General features: G+C 43.3%; 1 protein-coding gene across 6 annotated transcripts in view; it reads right to left on the reverse strand.

Annotated features, from left to right (window-relative positions):
• The window catches only part of Prelid2 (PRELI domain containing 2), a 91,711-nt gene extending 69,126 nt beyond the window's left edge, over positions 1–22,585 (reverse strand). The window contains exons 1-5 of one of the 6 annotated variants that reach the window (XR_010059597.1): positions 21,943–22,585; positions 8,169–8,226; positions 5,728–5,801; positions 5,167–5,194; positions 3,411–3,571 (exon numbers count right to left, since the gene is read on the reverse strand). Coding sequence is in view for 5 of the 6 variants with exons in the window: in XM_063277588.1 (XP_063133658.1) it covers positions 3,411–3,571; positions 5,167–5,201; positions 5,727–5,801; positions 8,169–8,226; positions 21,943–22,017 (404 nt within the window). In the remaining variant the exon portion in view is untranslated. Of the gene's footprint in view, positions 1–3,410; positions 3,572–5,166; positions 5,202–5,726; positions 5,802–8,168; positions 8,227–21,942 lie in introns of all 6 variants that reach the window. The other 5 variants (XM_063277588.1, XM_008772173.3, NM_001271333.1 and 2 more) reach the window with 5 other exon arrangements.
• Between the last annotated feature and the right edge of the window lie 1,182 nt (positions 22,586–23,767).

Raw genomic sequence — 23,767 nt, forward strand, 5'->3', positions numbered from 1 at the left:
AACAGACGGAGCACTACCAAATTCCTTCTATGAAGCCACAATTACTCTTATACCTAAACCACACAAAGACCCAACAAAGAAAGAGAACTTCAGACCAATTTCCCGTGTGAATATTGACACAAAAATACTCAATAAAATTCTTGCAAACCGAATCCAAGAACACATCAAAACGATCATCCATCATGATCAAGTAGGCTTCATCCCAGGGATGCAGAGATGGTTTAATATATGAAAGTCCATCAATGTAATCCACTATATAAACAAACTCAAAGATAAGAACCACATGATCATTTCATTAAATGCTGAGAAAACATTTGACAAAATTCAACACCACTTCATGATAAAAGTCCTGGAAAGAACAGGAATTCAAGGTCCATACCTAAACATAGTAAAAGCAATATACAGCAAACTAGTAGCTAACATCAAACTAAATGGAGAGAAACTTGAAGCAATCCCACTAAAATCAAGGACTAGACAAGGCTGCCCACTCTCTCCCTACTTATTCAATATAGTACTCGAAGTCCTAGCCAGAGCAATCAGAAAGCAAAAGGAGGTAAAAAGGGATACAAATTGGAAGGGAAGAAATTAAAATATCACTATTTGCAGATGATATGACAGTGTACTTAAGTGACCCCAAAAGTTCCACCAGAGAACTACTTAACCTGATAAACAACTTCAGCAAAGTGTCAGGGTATAAAATTAACTCAAATAAATCAGTAGCCTTCCTCTACTCAAAGGATAAACAGTCTGAGAAAGAAATTAAGGAAATGACACCCTTCACAATAGTCCCAAATAACATAAAATATCTTGATGTGACTTTAACCAAGCATGTGAAAGATCTGTATGACAAGAATTTCAAATCTCTGAAGAAAGAAATTGAGGAAGATCTCAGAAGATGGAAAGATCTTCCATGCTCATGGATTGGCAGGATTAATATAGTAAAAAATGGCCATTTTGCCAAAAGCAATCTACAGATTCAATGCAATCCCCATCAAAATTCCTACTCAATTCTTTATAGAGATAGAAAGAGCAATTTGCAAATTCATTTGGAATAACAAAAAACCCAGGATAGCAAAAACTATACTCAACAATAAAAGAACTTCTGGGAGAATCACCATCCCTGACCTCAAGCAGTATTACAGAGCAATATTCATAAAAACTGTATGGTATTGGTACAGGTAGATCAGTGGAACAGAATTGAAGACCCAGAAATGAATTCACACACCTATAGCCACTTGATCTTTGACAAAGGAGCTAAAACCATCCAACGGAAGAAAGATAGCATTTTCAACAAATGGTGCTGGTTCAACTGGAGGTCAGCATGTAGAAGAATGCAAATCGATCCATTCTTATCACCATGTACAAAGCTTAAGTCCAAGTGGATCAAGGACCTCCACATCAAACCAGATATACTCAAACTAATAGAAAAAAAAGTGGGAAGAGTCTCAAACACATGGGCACTGGAGAAAATTTCCTGAACAAAACACCAATGACTTACGTTCTAATATCAAGAATCGACTAATGGAACCTCATAAAACTGCAAAGCTTTTGTAAAGCAAAAGACACTGTCATTAGGACAAAACGGAAACCAACAGATTAGAAAAATATCTTTAACAATCCTCTATCTGATAGAAGGCTAATATCCAACATATACAAAGAACTCAAGAAGTTAGACTCCAGAGAGCCAAATCACCCTACTAAAAAATGGGGTACAGAGCTAAACAAAACATTCTCAGCTGAGGATTATTGAATGGCTAAAAAGCACCTAAAGAAATGTTCAACAGCCTTAGTCATCAGGGAAATGCAAATCAAAACAACCCTGAGATTCCACCTCCCACCAGTGAGAATGGCTAAGATAAAAAACTCAGGTGACAGCAGATGCTGGCGAGGATGTGGAGAAAGAGGAACACTCCTCCATTGTTGGTGGGATTGCAGACTGGTTGAACCAGTCTGGAAATCAGTCTGGAGGTTCCTCAGAAAATTGGACATTACACTACCTGAGGACCCAGCTATACCTCTCTTGGGCATATACCCAAAAGATGCTCCAACATACAACAAAGACACATGCACCACTATGTTCATAGCAGCCTTATTTATAATAGCCAGAAGCTGGAAAGAACCTAGATGACTTTCAACAGAGGAATGGATTCAAAAAATGTGGAACATCTACACAATGGAATACTACTCAGCTACCAAAAACAATGACTTCATGAAATTCACAGGCAAATGGAATGAACTAGAAAATATCATCCTGAGTGAGGTTACTCTTGGTATGTACTCATTGATAAGTGGATATTAGCCAAAAAGCTCAAATTACCCAAGATGCAATCTACAGACTACAGGAAGCTCAAGAAGAAGGATGACCAAAATGCAGATGTCCCCACTCCTTCTTAAAAGGGAGAAAAATATTCATAGGAGGGGATGTGGAAGCAAAGTTTAGAGCAGTGACTCAAGGAATGGCCATTCAGAGCCTACATGCATGTGGCCCACATATATATAGCCACCAAAACTAGTTAAGATTGATGAACCTAAAAAATGCATGCAGAAAGGGACTGGATATAGATCTCTCCTGAGAGACATAACCAGAGCACGCCCAATACAGAGGTCAATGCTAGCAGCAAATCACCGAACTGAGAATAGGACCCCCTTAGGGGAAATTAGAGGAAGTATTGTAAGAGTTGAAGGAGCTTTCAACCCCATACAAACAACAACGCCAACCAACCAGAGCTTCCAGGGACTAAACCACTACCAAAACACTATACATGGACCGACCCAGGGCTCCAACTGCATATGTACCAGAGAATAGCCTTGTTGAGGCACCAGTGGAAGGGAAAGCCCTTGGTTTGGACCCCCAGTGCAGGGGAATATGGGAGTGGGCAATAAGGGGGATGTATAGAGGGAATACCCATATGGGGGAGGAGGAGGGGAGGGAATGGGGGCTTATGAACAGAAAACCAGGAAGGGAATAACCTTTAAAATGTAAGTAAAGAAATATATAATAAAAAATTTAAAAAAAAAAAAACCCTGCTTGGATTGGCTGGTGCCACTAACAGGGCTACTACACAGGGCCACTAACAGGGTCACATTCGTGATAACATTAAACAAAATGTTTTCCTTATTTAAGCTCTGTTGAATATCTAGGCTGCCTTTAAAGGTCCAAACGAATATTCAATCAACTGGTGCCATCACTGCCTTTGAGTAAGAAAATACCAGAATTTGGAGGGAACTTGGACAAGAGTTGAGTTCTGCCCTTCTTCCTCCAAAAGATATTCATCTACTTATATGATAAAAATAAAGTGAAGTATGTGCTCAATGGACAGAGACCATAAATATGAAATTGTGTGCTTGCATATTGATCCCCTCCCCTAACACACACACACACACACACACACACACACACGTGATCTTACCAATTTGGATTCTCCACACTTTCCCGGAAAACTGACTCTTCCCTCATGGATGCATACTGTGTCCACGTGAGGCAGTGACTCCGGATAGCCATGTTCCTTTTCTGAAGACTGAGCCATGACTCTTCTTCTAGTTGGATATCAGGTACCTTTAAAATACTCACCTGCCCAACAGAGAAAGGACAGCATTCTCAACTTAGGAAGAACAAGCCACATGAAGACTCTGCCTAGAGCCCATCTCAGTCTTGGATAACAGGGGGGACCACTGATCCTGATGTAGATAGCACTTCAACCTATCCGGACACACTGTGGACTCACTACATGCTGTGAAGGACTTGCGAGTGACCCAGGACTCATGGAGAACAGTAAACAAATTATCAGCTGTTCTGTGTCTCTTCTGGGGCTGGCCTCCTCGAGTTGATGGCTTCTCACCAGGCCCACCTACATGCTCCCATGCAGGGCAGTATCAAGCGAAATAGTTTCCTCGTTGTAATCTCTGTTCAGTCCCTAGAAATCGATGCTTTCCCAGGTGGAGAGGACAAGGAAAGCTACAAAGGCAGAACTGTACAAGTCAGAGCCTTAAATTATTTAAGAATTGAGATACAAGGCGAAGCTGAATGCCTTTCTGAATAATAGATTCTAAGTGCTATATAGGGCAAAGGCAGCTATGAGCTCTGCAAAAGCCAGTGATAATTTGCTGTGGAAGTGTAACGCGGTTTCCCATCTGCAAGTCGAAAGAAGTTCATTTTCTCTGTAGTTCCAGCTTTCTCTCCATTGAGAGAATAACAGTTCTTTAACCCACAATGAAGAATGGATGGAAGCTGCCATTTTTCCTAGTATAAGCACAGCAATTTAATTTGCAAGCTAATGCTGTGCCCAGCTGTGTCCCATATCACAGAGGGAATCTCTTCCGGGGAGTCTTTTAAAGTGTCTGTCCAGATGCTCTCCTCTTATGTCTTAAAAGACCCCCATCAAAAATCATACATTGTGATGGGAGAGCATCATAGCTATCCAAAGCACTAGGCTAAGTGACAGTGAGTGCTTAGTCATAGATAGAACATCTACACCCATCACCCTAAGGGTCAGGGAACAAGGTGCCAGAGAGAAGAGAAATACTGAGGAAGGGGTGGGTGCTGTAAGAGACTATCTTACAGATATGACATGACTGTTGCACACATAAACTCCTAAAGGCTGTGTGTTCCTACATAAGACCCGCCCAAGATGGAGCCAGTTAAAAAGTCCAGTCTAGATAGCATCGATAGGCAAAGGCTTAGCCGAGGAGTTATTGACAGTTGATGTCTGCTAGAGGAGGGAGAGTCACTTTACTTTGGAGAGGTACCCATGTCCCCGTAGATAACCACAAACCCAAGTAGATATTGGCAACAGTAGTTAGACTCAATGATTAAAAAATACTAACACTAGAACAGAAGTTAAAACAGAGGTTTGGAGGGAAATGTGTTGGGAGTCTGAAAGGAGTTGGGAGTGGGGGGTGTCGATAAGATCAAGACATTGTATACAGGTATAAAATTTTCAGGATAAATAAAAATTATCTTCAATAATATTTCTACAGCTAGGAATAGTGGTTCACATCTGTAATCTCAGCACTTAGATGGCTGAGGCAGGAGGATTATTCTCAGTCTGAGGGCAGCCTAGGCCAAACAGTGAGTTCTAGGCCTGCCTGGGCTATAGTGTGAGGCCTTCTCTCAAGAAGAAAAATCTTCAGATGGTTCAAGCCATGCAAGTGACGGTCTCCACTCACCTCCGTCCAACACAGAATCAGCAGAGTGCTTAAGGGTATCAAAGAGAGAAAACAATTTTCTATAATGAAGATTCCAGCATCAGCAACCTTATTGTACAGAAATACACACCAGAAGGCTTGCACGGGACACTAGGAATATCGCGCTCTCTGAAACAGCTATTATGTCTGACCATGCATTACAAACAGAAGTGTGGCCTTCCTGACCTAAAGGGGATTGACATTTACAATCTGTTCATTTGTAATTGTCCTTACCTAAAGGCCATTGGCAATTATGGGCAGACTAGAAAAGAAAACACTTCGTTCAAGACATCAAAAGTACCCACAAAATAATCATCAAGTCTCCCCACATTCACCAAGGATGGAAATCAACACACAGCATATCATGCAACATCTGCCAAAACTAGGGTGGACATGGAAGAAATATTCCCCTACCAAGCTATGAGATTTGGAGAAGCAAGAAATTCTAACACCACTTCATATCAGAAAAAGCTGTCTTTTTCTATGATTATTAAAGTTCTTCAATTCTATATCCACTGTGATTAAACTCTGAAATGAATTTACCTTTCTTAAAACTTCTGGAACCACATTCTGACAGATAGCAATCCTCTTTCTATAGATGAGTCCTGTTGATTCATCTAGAAAAAGAAAATTTCATAGCCAAAAAATAATTAGAAAAGTAAAATGTATTCTTATCCAGGAGTCCATAGAGCTTCTTAATTCAATTTAGACTGTCAGCATGTAGAATTCTTACAGATAAGGCTTAATATAAAACTCAGTTCTCCGGGGACTGGAGAGATGACTCCCTGGTTAAGAGTGCTTACTTACAGTTCTTACACAAAATAAACAAAGTTCAGATCCAAGCATCTACCTCAGGCACCTCACAATTTCCTATACCTCCACTCCCAAGGGTTCCAATCTGATCTCCTCAGACACCTACACCCAGGCGCATATACGCACACAGACATACACCCATAAACACAATACAAAGTAAAATCAATCTTTTCTTAAAACATTCTCTGTTTCTGATCAGTGTTCTGAGCCAAATCTCAAATGCTTAAGGGAATAAAGATAGAACAACACAGAACACACATACTAAAGCTGAAAAAATGAATCACCAATGAGCCACCACTCTGAGTGACTAATGTCAAGCGTCCAGCAGCAGTGGCCAATGGCCACCTGCTCAACAACAAGGAAGATGGAAACAGGTTCTGCCACATCCTGGACCACAGTGTCAGGCGCAGATTTCTAACTGTATACTTAATTAACTACATAAGTCACATTCTTCTCTCATAGAGGAATAAAACGTGTGACCAGAGCATCATCCTAGAGGAATGTTAAAACTACCCATAATAATGACAACAATGAGTTAAAATAAAAGGAAACAGAAGAAAAGAAAAAGATAGCCTGAAGCATTGCCATTTCTCTATGAATTATTAAGGCTCAGTCACAGTGCAGGGCTTCCCAGACTCTGACTACAGCTGTCCTGGCCCCTGATACAAACACCCTGACCACCAGGATCCTGTTGGCAAGAAACAAATGCTCCACCCCAAGCAGTACTTTGGTCATCTCAGCCAATGTGAGCAACACATATACTAAAAATCGAGTAGCTTCCGAGCATGGTGGTACATGCCTTTAATCCCAGTCCCTAGGAGACAGAAGCAGGTGGTTCTCTATGAGTTCTAGGCTAGCCTAGTGAACATAGCAAGTTTCAGGTCAGCCAGGGCTACCTAGCAAGACTATGTCCTTAAAACAAACAAAAGAAGAAGAAAAAAACAGAGGCAAAGCTGACAACATAAAATCACAACCAGCACTCTATGCCACTCTAGAATATGGACTTTATCGTCTCGTTTGGTCCTCATAGCAATCTAAATAAACAGGATTATGTTTCCCCACTTGACAGATAAAGACCTTGAGCCTTTAAAAAGTTCTAAGGCCAGATAGCAAACTTGTCCCTCACTGCATACAGGTATGTGAGAAAATGCCTTTTAGCAATCTATTTCTATACCTGCAGATATGCAGAAAGCAACCCCATAAATCTGACAGTTTTGGGCTTACGAAGCACAGAGAAGGCTGTGGCCATATTACCACCAGTAACAGCCCATGGCTTCTAAGGCTGAAGAGCATGCTGGGCCAGGGTCTAGATGTCTCCACACTTGCCTGTCAAGTGTCCACATCATCAGAGCTTCTGGCACCCCAACTTCTCAAGTCCCAGAATTGATGGTGACAACTTAGGAAGGGAATGCAAAAAGTCCCAAAGGTCCCTGTGGAACACAGTCAGCATTGTCGGAAAGGGGTCATGGAGTAGATAATTCCTCTTTGTATGCCTCCTCAGCAAACACCCAGCTCTTGCTGTTAGTCAGATGAAGCAGCCATTGGTAGCATACAAACAGAGGAGAGGGGTGTCTAACCACTCGGCAACAAAAAACAAACAGCATGGGCCATAATTGCCAAACTACAGTTACAGTTCCACAATCTAAGAACTTTATGTCAACATCTCATCTATAATGAATATATATATATATATATATATATATTACTCCAAGGTAGCCTTGAATTCCTGATCTCCTGCCTCCATCACTCAATAGCTGGGATCACAGGCATGAGCCACCATCATCTCCGTGTTGTATACAAATGTCTTACCGTCCACGAGTTGATGTGTGTTAAGGATACAGCTGAGTGAGTTTGGGCAGGCTGGTCCCTCCATGTTTTTGTTTCCTTCTGCATTAACGAGGAATAGCCATCATTCCTACCTCAACATTATTCTATAGGTTGAATGAGTCCATGAAGTAGGGAGCTGGCACCCATTGTTACCTGTACACTTACACCCAGCCTCAGGCTTACCATCAGCTGTCATTTAGAAAGTAACCAGAGCCCTGCTTAAGATGTAGTGGACATGCACACAGGCGCAAACACACATATGCACATACAAATACATCCTTTACAAAGTCGGTAGACTTAAGGACCTTAACTAAAGTAAGAGTTTAGTCAGAGAACTTACTTACCTTTCTTTTCTTCCACAGTTTTTACAGAGATGACATTTTTATCCATGGGGTTCGGATACTGAACAAAAATACATAAAGAAAAGTTAGCATTCTCTTCTGTCAACATGAATTAGCTGATAGAAGTGACAGGTTGTCTGCAGGACTAGTAAATATCTTCCAGAAAACCTCAAGGAAAACCCAGTGTTTTGTGTGTCAACTTGACACAAGCTGGAGCTATCACAGAGAAAGGAGCCTCCCTTGAAGAAATGCCTCCATGAGAACCAGCTGTAAGGCATTTTCTCAGTTAGTGATCAAGGGTAGGAAAGCCCAGTGTTGGTGGTGCTGTCCCTGGGCTAGTAGTCCTGGGTTCTATAAGAAAGCAAGCTGAGCAAGGCAGGGGAAGCAAGCCAGTAAGCAGCAGTCTTTGCATCAGCTCCTGCCTCCCAGTTCCTGCCCTGTGTGAGTTCCAGTCCTGACTTCCTTTGGTGATGAACAGTAATGTAGAAGTGTAGTACGCTTAATAAACCCTTTCTTCCCCAACTTGCTTCTTGGTCATGATGTTTTATGCAAGAATACAAAACCTGACTAAGACATCCACTTTTAAATCAAAGATCTTGGTTTTAGCACTTGGATTCAAACAAGTGAGGCAGGCATTCATGAAATCCAGGGAAGTTTTCTTCAATTTTGTGTGCATGGGTCTTGCCTGCCAGAGTGCTTGGTGTCAAAGAGGACACCAGGGGGCAACAGATCCCCACCTCCCAGAACTGAGGTTACAGTTGATTATGAGCCACCGCATCAGTACTGGGAATTGAACCTGATCCTTCAAGAGTAGTAAGCGTGCTCAACCAAAGAGCCATCTCTGTCCCAAAGGAAGATGCCATCTAAGCCCTGAGCAAAGATGAGAATGAGATGAGATTGAGGATAATTTTTATTATTATTATTATTATTATTATTATTATTATTATTATTATTATTATTAAAAAACCAGGATAACATAAACCATGCTCCCTGTGCTAAATACCTTGATTATATCACCCTGTCTAATTCTAACAGCTATTCTATTGTGAGGACACTACATAATATTATTAACCCCAATTTTCAAAAGTAGAAACTGAATGAAAATTGGATTGTTTCAGTACCCAGATGGTCCATGGGAGTCAGAGAACTAGACAGGCCAGTCCAACACAAAGAGAATTCCTTTATTACTGCCCTGACGATGGCTTGGTGATTGTGTTAGCATAGAAGGATATAGGAGACATTTGATAAATGCTCTACTTCTTTTATTAAATTGGCCTGAAAGACAAGTTAGATACACCACGGTTGATAATTGCTACCATTTTCTAACTTTGTCAATTTACACACACTGTCTGTCTATTCTCAGAAACATGGCATAAAATTATATGGTGTTTGTTTTCTATTTTACATATGAGAGATAAGTCTAGGAAAAACTAAATACCCTGCTCAAAATAGCTAATAATTACTGCACCTGGAATAATGTAACTTACCCCAGATACTGTCTGGCTGCCCCCACATCCATCATGAAGTCACCTCAGAGTTACTTTAACCTAACCTTTCTATTCCTCAGATGGAGGGAGGGAGGAGGGAGGCTGGCAGGGAGGGAAAAGGAGAACAGGAATCTCTCAAAGCCACAAGATAAAGTGGCTTCTAACTGGAGCCTGATGCTCTTGGGCTCTCCCTGCTCTTCCCCAGGTTCCCAGCTTTATCCTGTGATCCAATGGCACTGTCACACACTGAGCACCTCAGCCAGGCTCAAGCTGAGGTGGGGAAAGGAGCCCTTTGCCTGGAGAAACTTGAGCTTCAGGACTCCCAGACCCTTAGAAACAGAATATAAAACTATCAGTATGGGTCTCAAAGAACCAAAATAAGAATGAAGGTGCCTGAGTGGTGGTGATCCTGTGAGTCTGAAGCCAGCCTGGTCTACAGAGTGAGTTTCGGGCTACACAGGGAAACCCTGCCTATCAGAAGGAGGAAAAGGAGGAGGAGATGGGAAAAGGAGGGGGGGGATGCATTTGTGCATGTTATTCACGCAGTTCAGTCTTAGAAGGAAAGGCTCAAAATTACAAAGACTACTTTCATGAAGATTAGCCCTCAAAAGATCCATGCTAGTAAGAGGAGGATAAATTGGGGATTCGGTTCCTCTACAGAGGAGATGTCCTGGACCAGAGACATGTAAGTTGCACATAGCTCCCTAAACCATGTGGGCAGGTATGTGAATTAACCTTTCACACTAACAAAAAGTGTAACTGCTTCCTTTAATGCATCCCAGTATGTTCACTAAATATCCATAAATGCATTCTGAGTAAAGGTTACAGTCACACTGTAAGTTGTAGGAAGATAACTAAAGTAAATTATGAAAGAAAAAAAACAGAGTGTATCACTAGACAGGTATAGTAATAAAACGTCCTCAGTTCTGATTATATCACTAAATTGTCAGTGAAACTTTTACAGGTAAAACTATACTGCTTCACATTTTCACTTAATTTTAACATTTACCTTCTGAAAGGAATGATATTCATTTAAACAATAAGACCCTCTTTGTCTTCTGTGATTAGTCAGATAGATATACAGACAGATGAACTGAGAGACAGATGAATAAATAAATGGATACATTAGATAGATGATTGATAGATGATAGATAATTGATAGGTAGATAAGATAGATAATTGGTAGATGAATAGACAGATTAGATGACTGATAGATAAGTAGATAGCTGATAGAGATAGATAGATGATTGATAGATAGATTATAGATAGATAGATAGATAGATAGATAAATAAATAAATAGATAGATAATGGTAGATAAGATAGATAGATAGACAAACAGATAGATAATGGTAGATAAGATAGATAGATAGATAGATAGATAGATAGATAGATAGATAGATAGCATGCCAAATACTGTTTCAGACACTGAGGATGTAGGAGTGACATGAAAACTATGCAGCTCCTTACAAATTCATCTATTAGTTGAAGAAACAAAAGCAGTAAATAAATGTCAGATGCGCTTAAGAGAAAATAAGGCAGGGTCAGAAATGGAAAACCGTGGAAGACACGGTAGCAGTGAACACTTAAGGGTCACTCACTTTGTAGTCCTTGCAAATAGCAAGAGGAAATGGGACTTTTAATAGCTGACCACAAGAGACCGTGAACTATTCATGCTAATAAATATCATTTGCAAAATTTAAGTCATTTTCCCTGATGGCTGCTTCTGGAGTTAACAGACATAAACCTCGAGTTTTCATGAAGAATGGCAACAAAAAAAAAAAAATTAGAGGTTTGTGTGAAACAACTAAAGACTGTGGCATGGATGGCCCATATTTTAACTCTTTGCAGAAATTAAAAATGTATTAAACCAAGGCTCCCTCCACCTGGCATTACTTAGAATAATAGAATGCCATCTTGTGGTACCCTACATAATCATGTTTTATCCTTACACACAAAATGTATCAAAAACCTGCTACAGAGCAGAGAATACTGTGAGGGAGAGCTGCTCAGAGTTCTGAATACCACCACGGGAGCTTTTCCCATCAGCCTGGGCAGGCATCAAGTAGGCACTCAGGAGTTCTGGACACCTATTCAAACACCACATGACTATGGAATTGATCCAGCCAGATCCAGATCGATACTGTGCCCACCTGTGTGTGTTACCCAGCAGCTGCCTGACATGATCCCATTTAGTTCTCTTCCAAACAGGAAACATATTAATGGGTATTAAGATATGGCCTCTTATTGTTAAAAGTCTCATGTGTAAATCCTGCACACAAACAAAAATGAGCCTGCCCATCCCCACTCCATACCAGACACTCCTGGAAGCCATGTGGTCTGTTGACCCAGTTTCTGCCGAAAGCCTTGTCTATCGAGCCTGGTTTGATGGTGGCGTACACACGCCAGATGCACTGTAGTTTATCAGTGACTCCAGGGATTTTTCAAGGTATGTTTGGCTTCATTTTTTAAATCTTATTTATGATTTTACTTTCTTTATAGAATAAACAGGCTCACTCCTTCCCTTCCCAACAACACAACTTTCCCAACCGCAACACTAACAAAGGTAAAATGCACACTCACTCCTGAGGCTCTTGCCCATCTGTTCCTATTTTCCTTTTTACATATTAAAAGGGTCCAGAAACCATTTGAGTGGAGGTATCTTGTGCAGGTAGACAAAGCTACTCCTAGAAGTCACAGGTTATTAATTGAAAATCCCATTTCCAGGGATTGGGCTACTACCTGCAATGATCTTTCAGGGGCTTTCAAAATAATACAGTGGGCTCCTGTTGTTGGCTGCCCACGGGAACTAGATGGTAAGATCATCTTGATGAAAACAGCACATACTCTGATGTAAGGACACAGAGAAATCAAGCTACAGGTGATGCCGAGGCTGGCATCACAGTGTACAGGGGGTTGTGGAAACACTGCCCTCAGTTATTTTCTTCAGCTTTGGATCCTATTCTACTGAATTGCCAGGCAAGATGTGCCCACTAATGCAATGGTGGCAAGCCCATTATCGGTTAATGTGATGGTTTGTATATGCTTGACCCAGGGAGTGGTACTATTAGAAGGTATAGCCTTGTTGGAGTAGGTGTGTCACTGTGGGCATGAGCTTACGACCCTCATAGTTGCCTGGAAGTCAGTATTCTGCTAACAACCTTCAGATGAAAATGTAGAACTCCCAGCTACTCCTACACTATGCCTGCCTGGATGTTGCCATGTTCCCACCTTGATGATAATGGACTGAATCTCTGAACCTATAAAATAGCCCCAATTAAATGTTGTCCTGATAAGACTTGCCTTGGTCATGGTATCTGCTCACAGCAGTAAAACCCTAACTAAGATAGGTAACCAACCACTTTCTGATTGGACTTGAGACCTGCTTCACAAAAAAGAATGAGTCCTCAGTACTGTAAGCCTGGCCAAAGCCCTGTGGCTGGATAGGCCATGGGTCCTAATGGGAAAAGCACTGCTGTTGGACTGTTCAGTGGATATGCTTTTTCTACCAAATTGCCTTCTAAATAATTATGTTTACCCACACAGATTGTGCGCCGCCACGCTTGGGCAGGGCCCTTCTTGCAGTAAGTGGTGGTTACTGAGGAAACTTATAACTGATCAAAGTAACTGAGTGACTGAGGAGTGCTCAGCCCTAAAGAGGACATTAATATCATCCCCTTCAAGACTCAGAGAAGAGTATGAATAAGGAGAGGACAAAGGGGTGGGATGTTGTAGAACAAGGTATCCTAAGTATACTATATCTGCTGCACTCTTAAACTCACAGCAGCTGCAAAGCACTGGCCTATCAACACGCCCTTCCCTGGAGCTTTAAAGGAAGTTAACCTCCCTGACCACGCCCTACCCCTCTCTCACACACCTTGAAAAAAGAACTAGTTGGCACGGTGAAGGGCATCAGCTGGAGTGAAAGGGGAACAACAGAGGGTAATGAGTTTAAACATGATAAAAATACAAAGTACAAATGTACAAATGTCGTGATGTAACCCATCATTACATAAACACACATATGCTAATTAAAAAAACTTTTATAAAGAGCCCAAAAGCCACAAAATGCCAAGCTCAGAGAATATACATTAAAGCAAATATATAATTATTAAAGGGAGAGGTCAAGAAATTGAGTCCATCTATTATAGGAATAATATATATTCCTATCTAGTATATGTTTTATTTACACACACACACACACACACACACACACACACACACACACACACACACACACACGGTGGAGCTTTATGGAGATTAAGCCTCTACATTTGTTTGCTAAGGGAAAGTTCATCATTCAGAAAGCACACTCTTAAGAGCAGGAAGTTATTAAAATATCAGCTATCTGAAAAGTTGAGAGGTCAACACCTGACTTTTGAACAGGACCCTTCTCCTCAGTCAGTGCCTTCACAGGAGTCACTGTGGGCCCTCTTTTGAATAGGGTTATCTGAGAAAGCACAAAGAATGAGGAACTGCAGTACTCCTGGTTCACTGGCATCTGCATATCTGCTCAATACACTATTAGGGGATTTGCTACCCAGCTGCTTCCAAACACATACAAAGGGCCTTGCTGCATGCTCAGTTATACAGAGACATCACCATACACTGCCCAACCTTTCCATGGTCTCCATAAAGCTGCTCACTCCGGAAGAAAAGTGAAGTTGACTTATTACCAAGATCAAATGAGTCTTCAATTAATCAACACTCCTTTGATCTGCCTGGCGTGGTCGTCATGCCCATAATTGCAGAACTGGAGAGGCTGAGGGAGGAGCATCAAAGTGCTCAAGGCCAGCCTGGGCTACATAGGAAGATGCAATTTTAACAAATGTTCCTTGCCCCACACTATATGTCTGTATATTACCCTGAGAAAGCTTGGCACAATAATCTATACATTCCTCTCTGCTCCACCTGGCAGAAAGCACCTTCAGGACAAGGTCTTGTTTTATTTATTGTCAAAGGGTGCACAGACTTAGCATGAATACCAATTAATAGGCATATAATGAATATGTAGCTATTAGCACTTTGATAGATAAAAAATCTTCTTTCAGACACAAAGCCACATCCTCTACTGGATGAGTTACTAAGCACACTTTAAAATTTAAATTGCACTTAAAAAATAATTTATCATTCAGATGTGCACATTATTCATGCTCACCTTCTCCCTTATTGTTCTAAGTTAGTAAAGATTTCTGCAGACTGCTTCCCCCAGCTTTTCGGTTTCCCATTCCTGGACAAACATAAAACTCGCTAGAATTCAGCAAGTGCTTTCAAAGCACTTACCATGCCCCAGCAGTAAGGTAGGTGCTTTCATGGAAGTGCATATGTTAATTAATGTCCCCCGACAACCCTACAAGTTAGCTATTCCTCTAATTCTGCAGACAAGGAAACTGAGGCACAGAACTATGAACTCACCTGTCCCCACCCCCACAACTGTGCACACTGCACCCTGACATGAGAGCCATGCTCCTCACATGCCACACCTCGGCTTTCAGGAGAGCCTAGGGTGGAAGATGAAAAGTGCAACACAGCATGAGATAAAGAGCATCTGTCAGCTCTGCACACACTAAGGCCTAACATCTAACCAAACCCCCATTCCACTGCGAAATGCACATAGATCCTCCCTAAGTACCCCTGGAGCTCCGTGGGGAAAAATGTTCTACACATGTAAATGTCAGGTCTGCAAGAGACTGAAGATGGGATCAGAAGGAAGCATTATTAATTATCCAATCAGCTTTCTACTCTAAATGGAAATGGCCATTCATAAATCCATTTTATAAGCTTACGGGTAAACACCGACCCATTCCACGCAGCACGCCACTGGAATAAATAAAGCCTTAGGTCATGAGTGGAAGTAAAAATTTATTTTACTCTTTTTTATTACAGTAATCCAGAAAGTACACGTTCCTGTGTTGGCTTTCCTCTCTCGGGGTTTTGGTTTGTTTCGTTTTGTGAAATGGTCAGAGGGCGGCTCACTGTGTTGCCCATGCTGACCTCAAACTTCTGAGCTCAAGCAATCCTCCTGCCTCAGATTCTCAAATAGTAACTTTAGTGTAAAATTACATACTGCAAACTGAAAGACCCCAGCTTAGCAGCAGTAACGCCATTTTGCAAGGCTGTACTTAAGATGACTGGTTCAGGGAAAGGTTAGAACACTGAGTACACAGCGGCTGCCAAGCAGGATGTGTTTGGTTGAAGGCCTGGCAACAGGACGACTTCGGTTGAGCACCTGACAATGAAAAAAAAGCCCCGGGAGAGGTCCCACACCCTGGTGGGGGGCCGAGTCAGTCGTTATGTTCCAAGAAGGTAGCTAAGAAACTTGCCCCCGGGCTAAACCCTTGCCATATTAGAATCCACCAATTATATCCCTGTAACCATGCATCTGCTTCTATATGCTTGCTTCTGCTCCCCAAAATCCTATAAAAGCCCATCCTTGGTTCCGTGGGGCGCGCCAGTCCCCCGAGTGACTGAAGCGCCCGCAGGTGCCTGTGCCTGTGTATCCCGACAATAAACCAAATCCTCTTGCTGATTGCATCCTGTGGTGTCTCGGTCTGGTCTTTGGAGTTAGAGGATCTCCATCCCGAGGGAAAGTTCTCCCTGAGAGCTTTTCACAAACCACAGGCAGGTGAGCTTTCCTCATGGAACAGGGGTTTGCTGAGTGTTCCCTGTGTTCTAGAGCCTGTCCAGTGCACTTAGGGTACAACAGAAACAACTGACACAGATCCCCATGGAGTTTGCCCACATTCGCAAAGAGCAAAACCAGCCTAAGCAAGTCCACGGTGAGAAACCTCAAGCTCTCTGCACTCATTCGGACCAACATGGAGACCCACTCATCACCACAGCTCCCATGCATCCTTAGTAATGACTTTAAATTCCAGGCATTCGACATGTAAGGAATTCTCTTAGCATATCAGAGACACATCCATCAAAAAGACCTACACAAGCCTCCACAAAGAGGTGTCTTCTAGGCTTCCACACTTGTCCAAACAACTTTGTGTTCTTTCCCAAGATGATTTTTAGTCAGTTGAAAGGAAAATACACTAACTGATGAGTGCTAGAGAGGTAAGAATTGTATAGCTGGGTGGCGGTCACACACATGCCTTTAATCCCAGCATTCACAAGGCAGAGGCAGGCATATCTCTGAGGTCAAGGCCAGACCCGGTCTACAAAGAGAGAGAGTTCCAGGACAGCTGGAGGCTACACAGGAAAAAAAAAAAAACTCTTGAAAACATTGAGAGAGAGAGAGAGAGAGAGAGAGAGAGAGAGAGAGAGAGAGAGAGAGACTTGGCTTGGCATGGGCTTTTGAAACCTCAAAGCAAAGCATACCCTGAATAAAACACTTCCTCAAAGCCACTCCTAATCTTTCTAATCCTTTCAAATAGTGCCACTCCCTAGAAAGAAAGGAGAAGAAAAAAAGAAAGAAAAGGTAGAATTATACAAAGAGGGGAGCCAGGAATGCAAGGACACTGTGCAGCCACTGCTGCAGTTATGGGAAGCATAGCATAGCATCTGAAGGAGCCATGCAGAGTCAGCACTCTTCCATGAGGAGAAGGAGTCCTGTACTCCACTGATAAGACTGTAGCCTCCGTTTTCTAGGTACCACTCACAGCATGCAGCTAATGTTCTGCCCTCAGAAGCCAACAGACAGGTGTAAGGAGATCAGGCATTCCTTGGGTTTTAAAAATAGTACTGAATTGGAACTCGAGGCGAATCTGCACATACCAAAAGCCACAGAGCAGTAGATGCTATTTAAAACACAATGTCCTCAGTTCTAAAGCAGCCTTGCCCACTGTAGGGCAAAATCCGATTAAACGTCCGGAGAACTTCTCACATGACTGTCTCTTCTGCTCAATTTTTTTAATTGTCATTTTTTTAAAGTATCATCACACGGTCTAAAATTATTTAAAGCATATTTTGCCCAAAATACAACTTACTACCATAGGCCCTATCGAAAGCACATGCCTGTAGATCTGTTGCATTTCTGATCTTCACAAGAAATCTAGAAGACGGTAGCATCATCACTAACAGAGGAGAAAAGGAGATTGTCTACACAGGCGTACATGCTGCTCAGTGCACAGGGGCTCCTGTGCTATGCGGGTGCATCAGTGAGCCATGTGTACTCAGAGGAAGCAATTCCTTTTTTTTTTTTAAAGATTTATTTATTTATTATATATAAGTCACTGTCTTCGGACACACCAGAAGAGGGCATCTGATCTCATTACAGATGGTTGTGAGCCACCATGTGGTTGCTGGGATTTGAACTCGGGACCTCTGGAAGAGCAGTCAGTGCTCGTAACCGCTGAGCCATCTCTCCAGCCCGCAATTCCTTTTTTAAGATATAAATACTTGTATTAATTCTTTGAGATTCTCACACAACGTACTTTGACCATATTCACTCTCGACTCCTTCCCTTAACTCCTTCCAGACCCACACCCACCTTCCTATCTACCTCCACTTCATGTCATTATTATTATTATTATTATTATTATTATTATTATTAGCATCATCATCATCATTATTTAATATCACATCAACTCTAAGCTATGCCGTCCATACAGTTCTAAGTGTGGGGCTATCCACTGGAGAATGGTAGACCTACGAGGAGCTACACTCTTAAAGAAAACTAACTCTCTCTCTGAGAAGCTGTACACTGTCCATAGGTGACAGTTAGGAGTGAAGGCTCACGAACCCTTTGCCCTCCATGCTACAATGCTGTCTAACAGCTCTCTGACATCATGGGGAAATGTTTTGTGAAGTAGATGGTGGCTATTAGAGAAAGTTACAACTAGTCAAAGTGCAGAATAAGAGACTGTGGAGTGAACATCAATATTACACACACACACACACACCACACCACACCACACCATGGCTCAGAGGGACCATTCAAAAAAGGATTGGAAAGATTTTAAGACCCAGGTCTTTTAGTCATGACCAAATACTGCACTCATAATTCATGGTCGTAATGGCTGCCCACAGGAATTCCCTTCTGTTAATATTTTAGTTTAATTTGTTTGGTTTTGGGTTTTCTGGGTCAGAGTCTAGCTATGTAGCCCAGGCTAGCTACAAACTGCTAATCATCCTACCTCAGACTCACCATGACCTGGGATACAGGCATGAGCCACCACACCTGGGTCCTTCCATAGTTCTCAAACATGCCAAGCACTTAGCTGACTATCTTATAAGAATGGCATCAGATACTGAATGTTCTTATATAAATTACTTCAACCACACTACACTAAATCCAACCACATGAGCTCAGTCAACCCACAGAATCACTAGAATTAAAAGCCTGTCACCAAGCAAGGCCACTAAGTTTTAGAGTGATTTGTTGCACAGAAATGACTAGCAAATACTGAGTCCCACCCGCGCACACCTAAGCTAAGCAGCACATTAGGTGCAGAGTCCACCCTGATAAGCAAACCATGAGAGGCAAATGAACTGAGGGGCAGTATTCCCAGCAAAGCTGAGCCCTGTCTCAGAATCTCTTGAATGGCCCCTGTGTGCAGAGGTGGAAGCACAGTCTGCTGGTGAGCCATGGGCTTTAGATTCAGATGAGCTGAGATCCTAGCTCTCCGACCTACTAGCTGGGGGCGCTGGAACAGTTAGACTTCTCTGAGCCTGTTTCCCCGCAACGTAAGTGAGTCAGTTATGATGACTTCTTAGCCTGCTCGGAAGAGTAGAAATAATACTGTATTATACAGAGCAAATGTGTATAAACAGAGAGAGAGAGAGAGAGAGAGAGAGAGAGAGAGAGATTGCCTAGAAAACTCCTCTTCATGTTTCAGCAAACCTATTAGTGTCGCCTTACTGAGAAAGCCTACCTACAAAAGCCTCCACGTGGGACTGCTATAGCTGTTCTGACCCCCACCATCCCGTATGCTCCTTGTGTGAAGTACGCATCACCCATTGAAATGACGCCAACCTCATCATCATTTATTAATGTTGGTCTCACTCTCTAAAACCCATCACCTTTACTTGAAACTGATATGTAGGAGGGAGTGTATTACAAAGAAGAAAATGTGTGGTGTTGTATGTGTGGCTTTGCAAAGGGAGATCTGCCCAAGGCGAGTTGAAAGGGGCAGGGAGGAGGGAGGAGATGGTCAGCGAAGCCTAGACAAAGTGTGTTCTCTCCCATTCTGAGAAGGCAGAGGTCTCCTTTTCAGGATAACGGTCCTTTTTCCCAGGTGGCAATGGTGCTGCAATCTCCATCTTGAATATTCCCCAAGGAATAAGTTAATGGTTAGGTCCCAGGGCAACCCTACTGGGAAGTGGTAGATGCTTGAATAGGTGGAGAATTGTGGGAAGAGATCTTTAGGCATTGGTATACACCCTTGAATTGGATTATGGAGCTGCAGCTCATCTGACCTTTCTGCTTTGCTCCTTGGCTCAGACTTCAGCAGATTTACTCTACCACAGGTTCCCACAGTGAGACGTTCTGCCTTTCCACAGGCCCAGAGTGGCAGGGCAGCTGGGCTGGTTATTTCTTGTCAGATTGAGACAAAGTAGCATCAGCTGTTAAGAAAGAACTTCAACTGAGGAATTTCATCCATCAGACTAGCCTGTATGCATATTGGAAGGCTCTTGATTAATGACTGATGTGGGAGAGACCAAGCCAGTGTGAGTGGTACCTCCCCAGTGCAGAATGAGCAAGGCACGGAGAGCAAACCAGCAATGTCCCCCATGACCTAGTGCTCCACAGTGACCTGTGCTGTACTTCCTGCCTCCCGGTCCCTGCCTTGAGTTTCTGCTTCGACTCCCCTCAACAATGACCTGGCAGAAGTAAAATAAACTAAACCCTTGCCTCAACTTGCTTTTTGGTCAGTATTTTATCACAGCAAGCAAACTAGGACAGAAATTGGTACCGAACAGTGGGATAGTGCTGTGGTTGTGGTTGACCTGACCTTGTTGTCTGTGGGGAAAATTCTGTATAGATTTTGGGGTTTGGGGCCGGAAAAGGCAGAATGTTCAGCTTCATGAGCTGTTGCAGGAGACTGGAAGAAAGTTAACTGAGCAAGGCCAGGAAAGCAGACTCCTCCATGGTCTCTGCTTCTGTTCCTGCCTTTTGCTCCCACCCCTGACTTCATGCAATGAATAGCCTGTAAGCTGAAATAAACCCCTTCCTCCCAAAGCTGCCTTTGGCCAATGTTCTATGGCAAGAAGAGAAAACAAACTAGAACAAAGTAACTATGAATGGGATCCCTCGTAGCAGTGAGCCAATATAGATAACTATCTCCTTGTTATCCCAGACATCCATCACAGGGCAAAGTCGACTAACACAAAACACACTGGGGACCCACACTCCAAACTGTGAGTCTGATCAAAGCATGGGGTGTCAGCCGTTCCTTTTATGTGCTTAGAAGCCTGATCTACGGCAGAGTGTACACCAGATTCACTCATTCATTCGTGAGACTTTTGCTGAGAAGGACCTAGCAGATACAAGGAATGGAGGCTCCTCTTGTAATGGGAGGTCCCAGCTGACCATCTTCACAGCCCCTCCTCAGTTTAACTTCTAGGCTAGACAGATTTCCTCTGACCAGAGTCACCCAGAGACCTAACTGAACCAAAAACAGATTCGAGTTCAGGGTCCCGCCTCCCAGGCCTGGTGACAACTAGTTCTTAGGGATGTTTTTCATTTTACTGTTAGCCGGAGGCACAGTTCTTAGAAAGAGCCTCCATTATGAGGGCCATGGAATCCCATAACAACAATAGTTGAAACAGCAGTATTTCTGAGCCCTTACAATCATCAATCCTGTGATAAACACTCCCTATTAATATTTCACTTAAATCCTCACGACAACCCTGGGAGTGTGCACTGTTTTTCTCACACTACAGATTAGCAAACTAAGGTCCAGAGAGGGTGAGCTCTGCGGGGAGTCCCACCGCTATTTAGTTAAGAGAAAGTCTTGAAACAGTAGAGTAACACCCGAGAGTCTAGCGAGATCACAGTTTCAAAGGCATGCATTAGCGTTTAAAGAGTGGGACATAAACTAGAAAGCAGGTCTAGACAGTCCATCCTGGAAGGCCACCGGAGCCCACACTCTCTGCCTGAGGAGGGAGGCATGTGGACGTGATGCCATGCACGGCGCCCTTCGCTCATCCCTGTGAGCAGCCTTCGAGGAAACCCGCCTCCACCCTTGTCCTGCACATCCCGGGAGCAGCACGCGCGCAGGAGGGGGACTCGGAGGGTGACTCTAGACCCCTGAGGATTGGGTCCGGTCACCACGCGACGTAGGCGGGGGGCACTTCAGGCTCTCCGCAGCGGGCACACTTCCCAGGTCAGAGGGACTGGTACCTTTCGGAGGAAGCAAGCGACCACCTGCTCGAAGGGGTACTGGAACACCTGGTGCACGTCCACGGTGACCCCCATGTCATGCACCCGCCTTCGGTCTCCTCGCCGAGCTCCGGCCACACCCCTCAGCCAAAGGGGCGTTCACTTTCTCTCCCCTCTTCAAACTTCTCAAACTTTATTGTCCTCCTCCGAGACAAGGCTATAGTTCACACCCACGTCCCCTTTCACTTACGTCCTATAAAGCTGTCGCCCGGGACGCCCCAGACCCCAGCGACTGGAAAGTGTGTCAACGCCCACGTTCCCTCCCTGGCCACGCCTGCAGATAACTCCCTGTCTCTGAGCCACCCAGTTACACGCCGCAACACTGCGATTTGCAGCCAGAATTCCAAACCACCACTGCCGGAGGTCACAGAATTATCCTCTGTTGACAACCAGATAGAAATAAGATATAATAAACAGGTAAGCCACCACCCTGAAACTACGGGTGTGGTGCTACAGCCCTGCGCTGAGAAGTCCAGAGAGACAAAGGCCAGCAACCGCACACTTCGGGGGTCTGGATGGCTGCCTGAAGCACGGGGCTGGGCCTCTGGCCTACAGGAAACTGCCCTTCTCCCAGAACAGTCTAGGAAAGAGTTATTCAACTCTAGGAAGTTCCTGGATTAAGGTTAAGCAGCAGTCAGCAAGAAAAAAGATACAGAAGAACTGTGTTTTCTTTCCTCCAAAGAGCAACTGTTGCTAGAAGCAGCAAATGTTACATTTCTTCCCTAAGTTATTCACCTACTTCTGCGCACGCGCGTGCTGTGTGCCAGAGGCTGTAGATTCAGCAGCAAATTCAGCTGGTCCCTGGGTAAAGGGAGTAAGGCATGGGATTTGACACCCACTCAATAATACAGCAAAATAAAGTCCCAGGACCTAGGACGTGTTGGTGCAAGGTTAAACATGGACATTCCCTGAGGTGTTGGCATCTACATTTGCCTGCGCCATTTGTTGTCAGACCTCAAAAACCACCAACCTCAACGGGTCTTTTCTCTTCCCTCCCCCATTTCCTGTGTGTGTGTGTGTGTGTGTGTGTGTGTGTGTGTGTGTGTGTGTGTGTGTGTGTGTCTGTGTGTGTCTGTGTGTGTCTGTGTGTGTGTTGGGTTGTTCTCTCCCTGCCCCCAGCTTTTTTTTTAAAGAGGGGTCTCATATAACCTCGATTTATTAGTGGATTACCTTGAATTTCTGGTTCTTCTGCTTCCACCTCCAGAGAAATTACCGGCTGGGTTTACAGATATGCATGACCACACTCAATTTTTTATCATTTTTTATGTGGTGCTGGGATCAGGCTCAGGGCTTCTGCTTACTAGGCAAGCACTTTTTTTTTTCCTTTTTCTTTTTTTTTCCGGAGCTGGGGACCGAACCCAGGGCCTTGCGCTCTCTAGGCAAGCGCTCTACCGCTGAGCTAAATCCCCAACCCCTAGGCAAGCACTTTTATAACTAAGTTATGCACCCTTGGCTCCTTCCAAGAGCCTTTGAATGGTGTCTGTCCAATGGTCTATCAACTTACAAAATGTCTCTAATCTACCTGTTCTTAGACACTCCCTCATCTCAGGCTTCCATTGCTGTCTTCCCCAGCCCTGTTGCCAGGCCAAAACATAGATGTCCTCCTCACTCAGAAATAGAAGCATTTCACCTCGTCCTGGTAGGTGAATTCTCTGAGCTTAGTTTAAGGACCATCTGTTCACTTGGCTTCCAAAAGCAAGATGGACAGACAAATGCTTTACAAACTCCTTCCCTTACAAGGCAAATCAAACAGATTGTAATTTTCCACTAAGCTGCCAGTTTTTGT

Source organism: Rattus norvegicus, chromosome 18 (genome assembly GCF_036323735.1).
Source record: "Rattus norvegicus strain BN/NHsdMcwi chromosome 18, GRCr8, whole genome shotgun sequence".
NCBI lineage: Eukaryota > Metazoa > Chordata > Mammalia > Rodentia > Muridae > Rattus > Rattus norvegicus.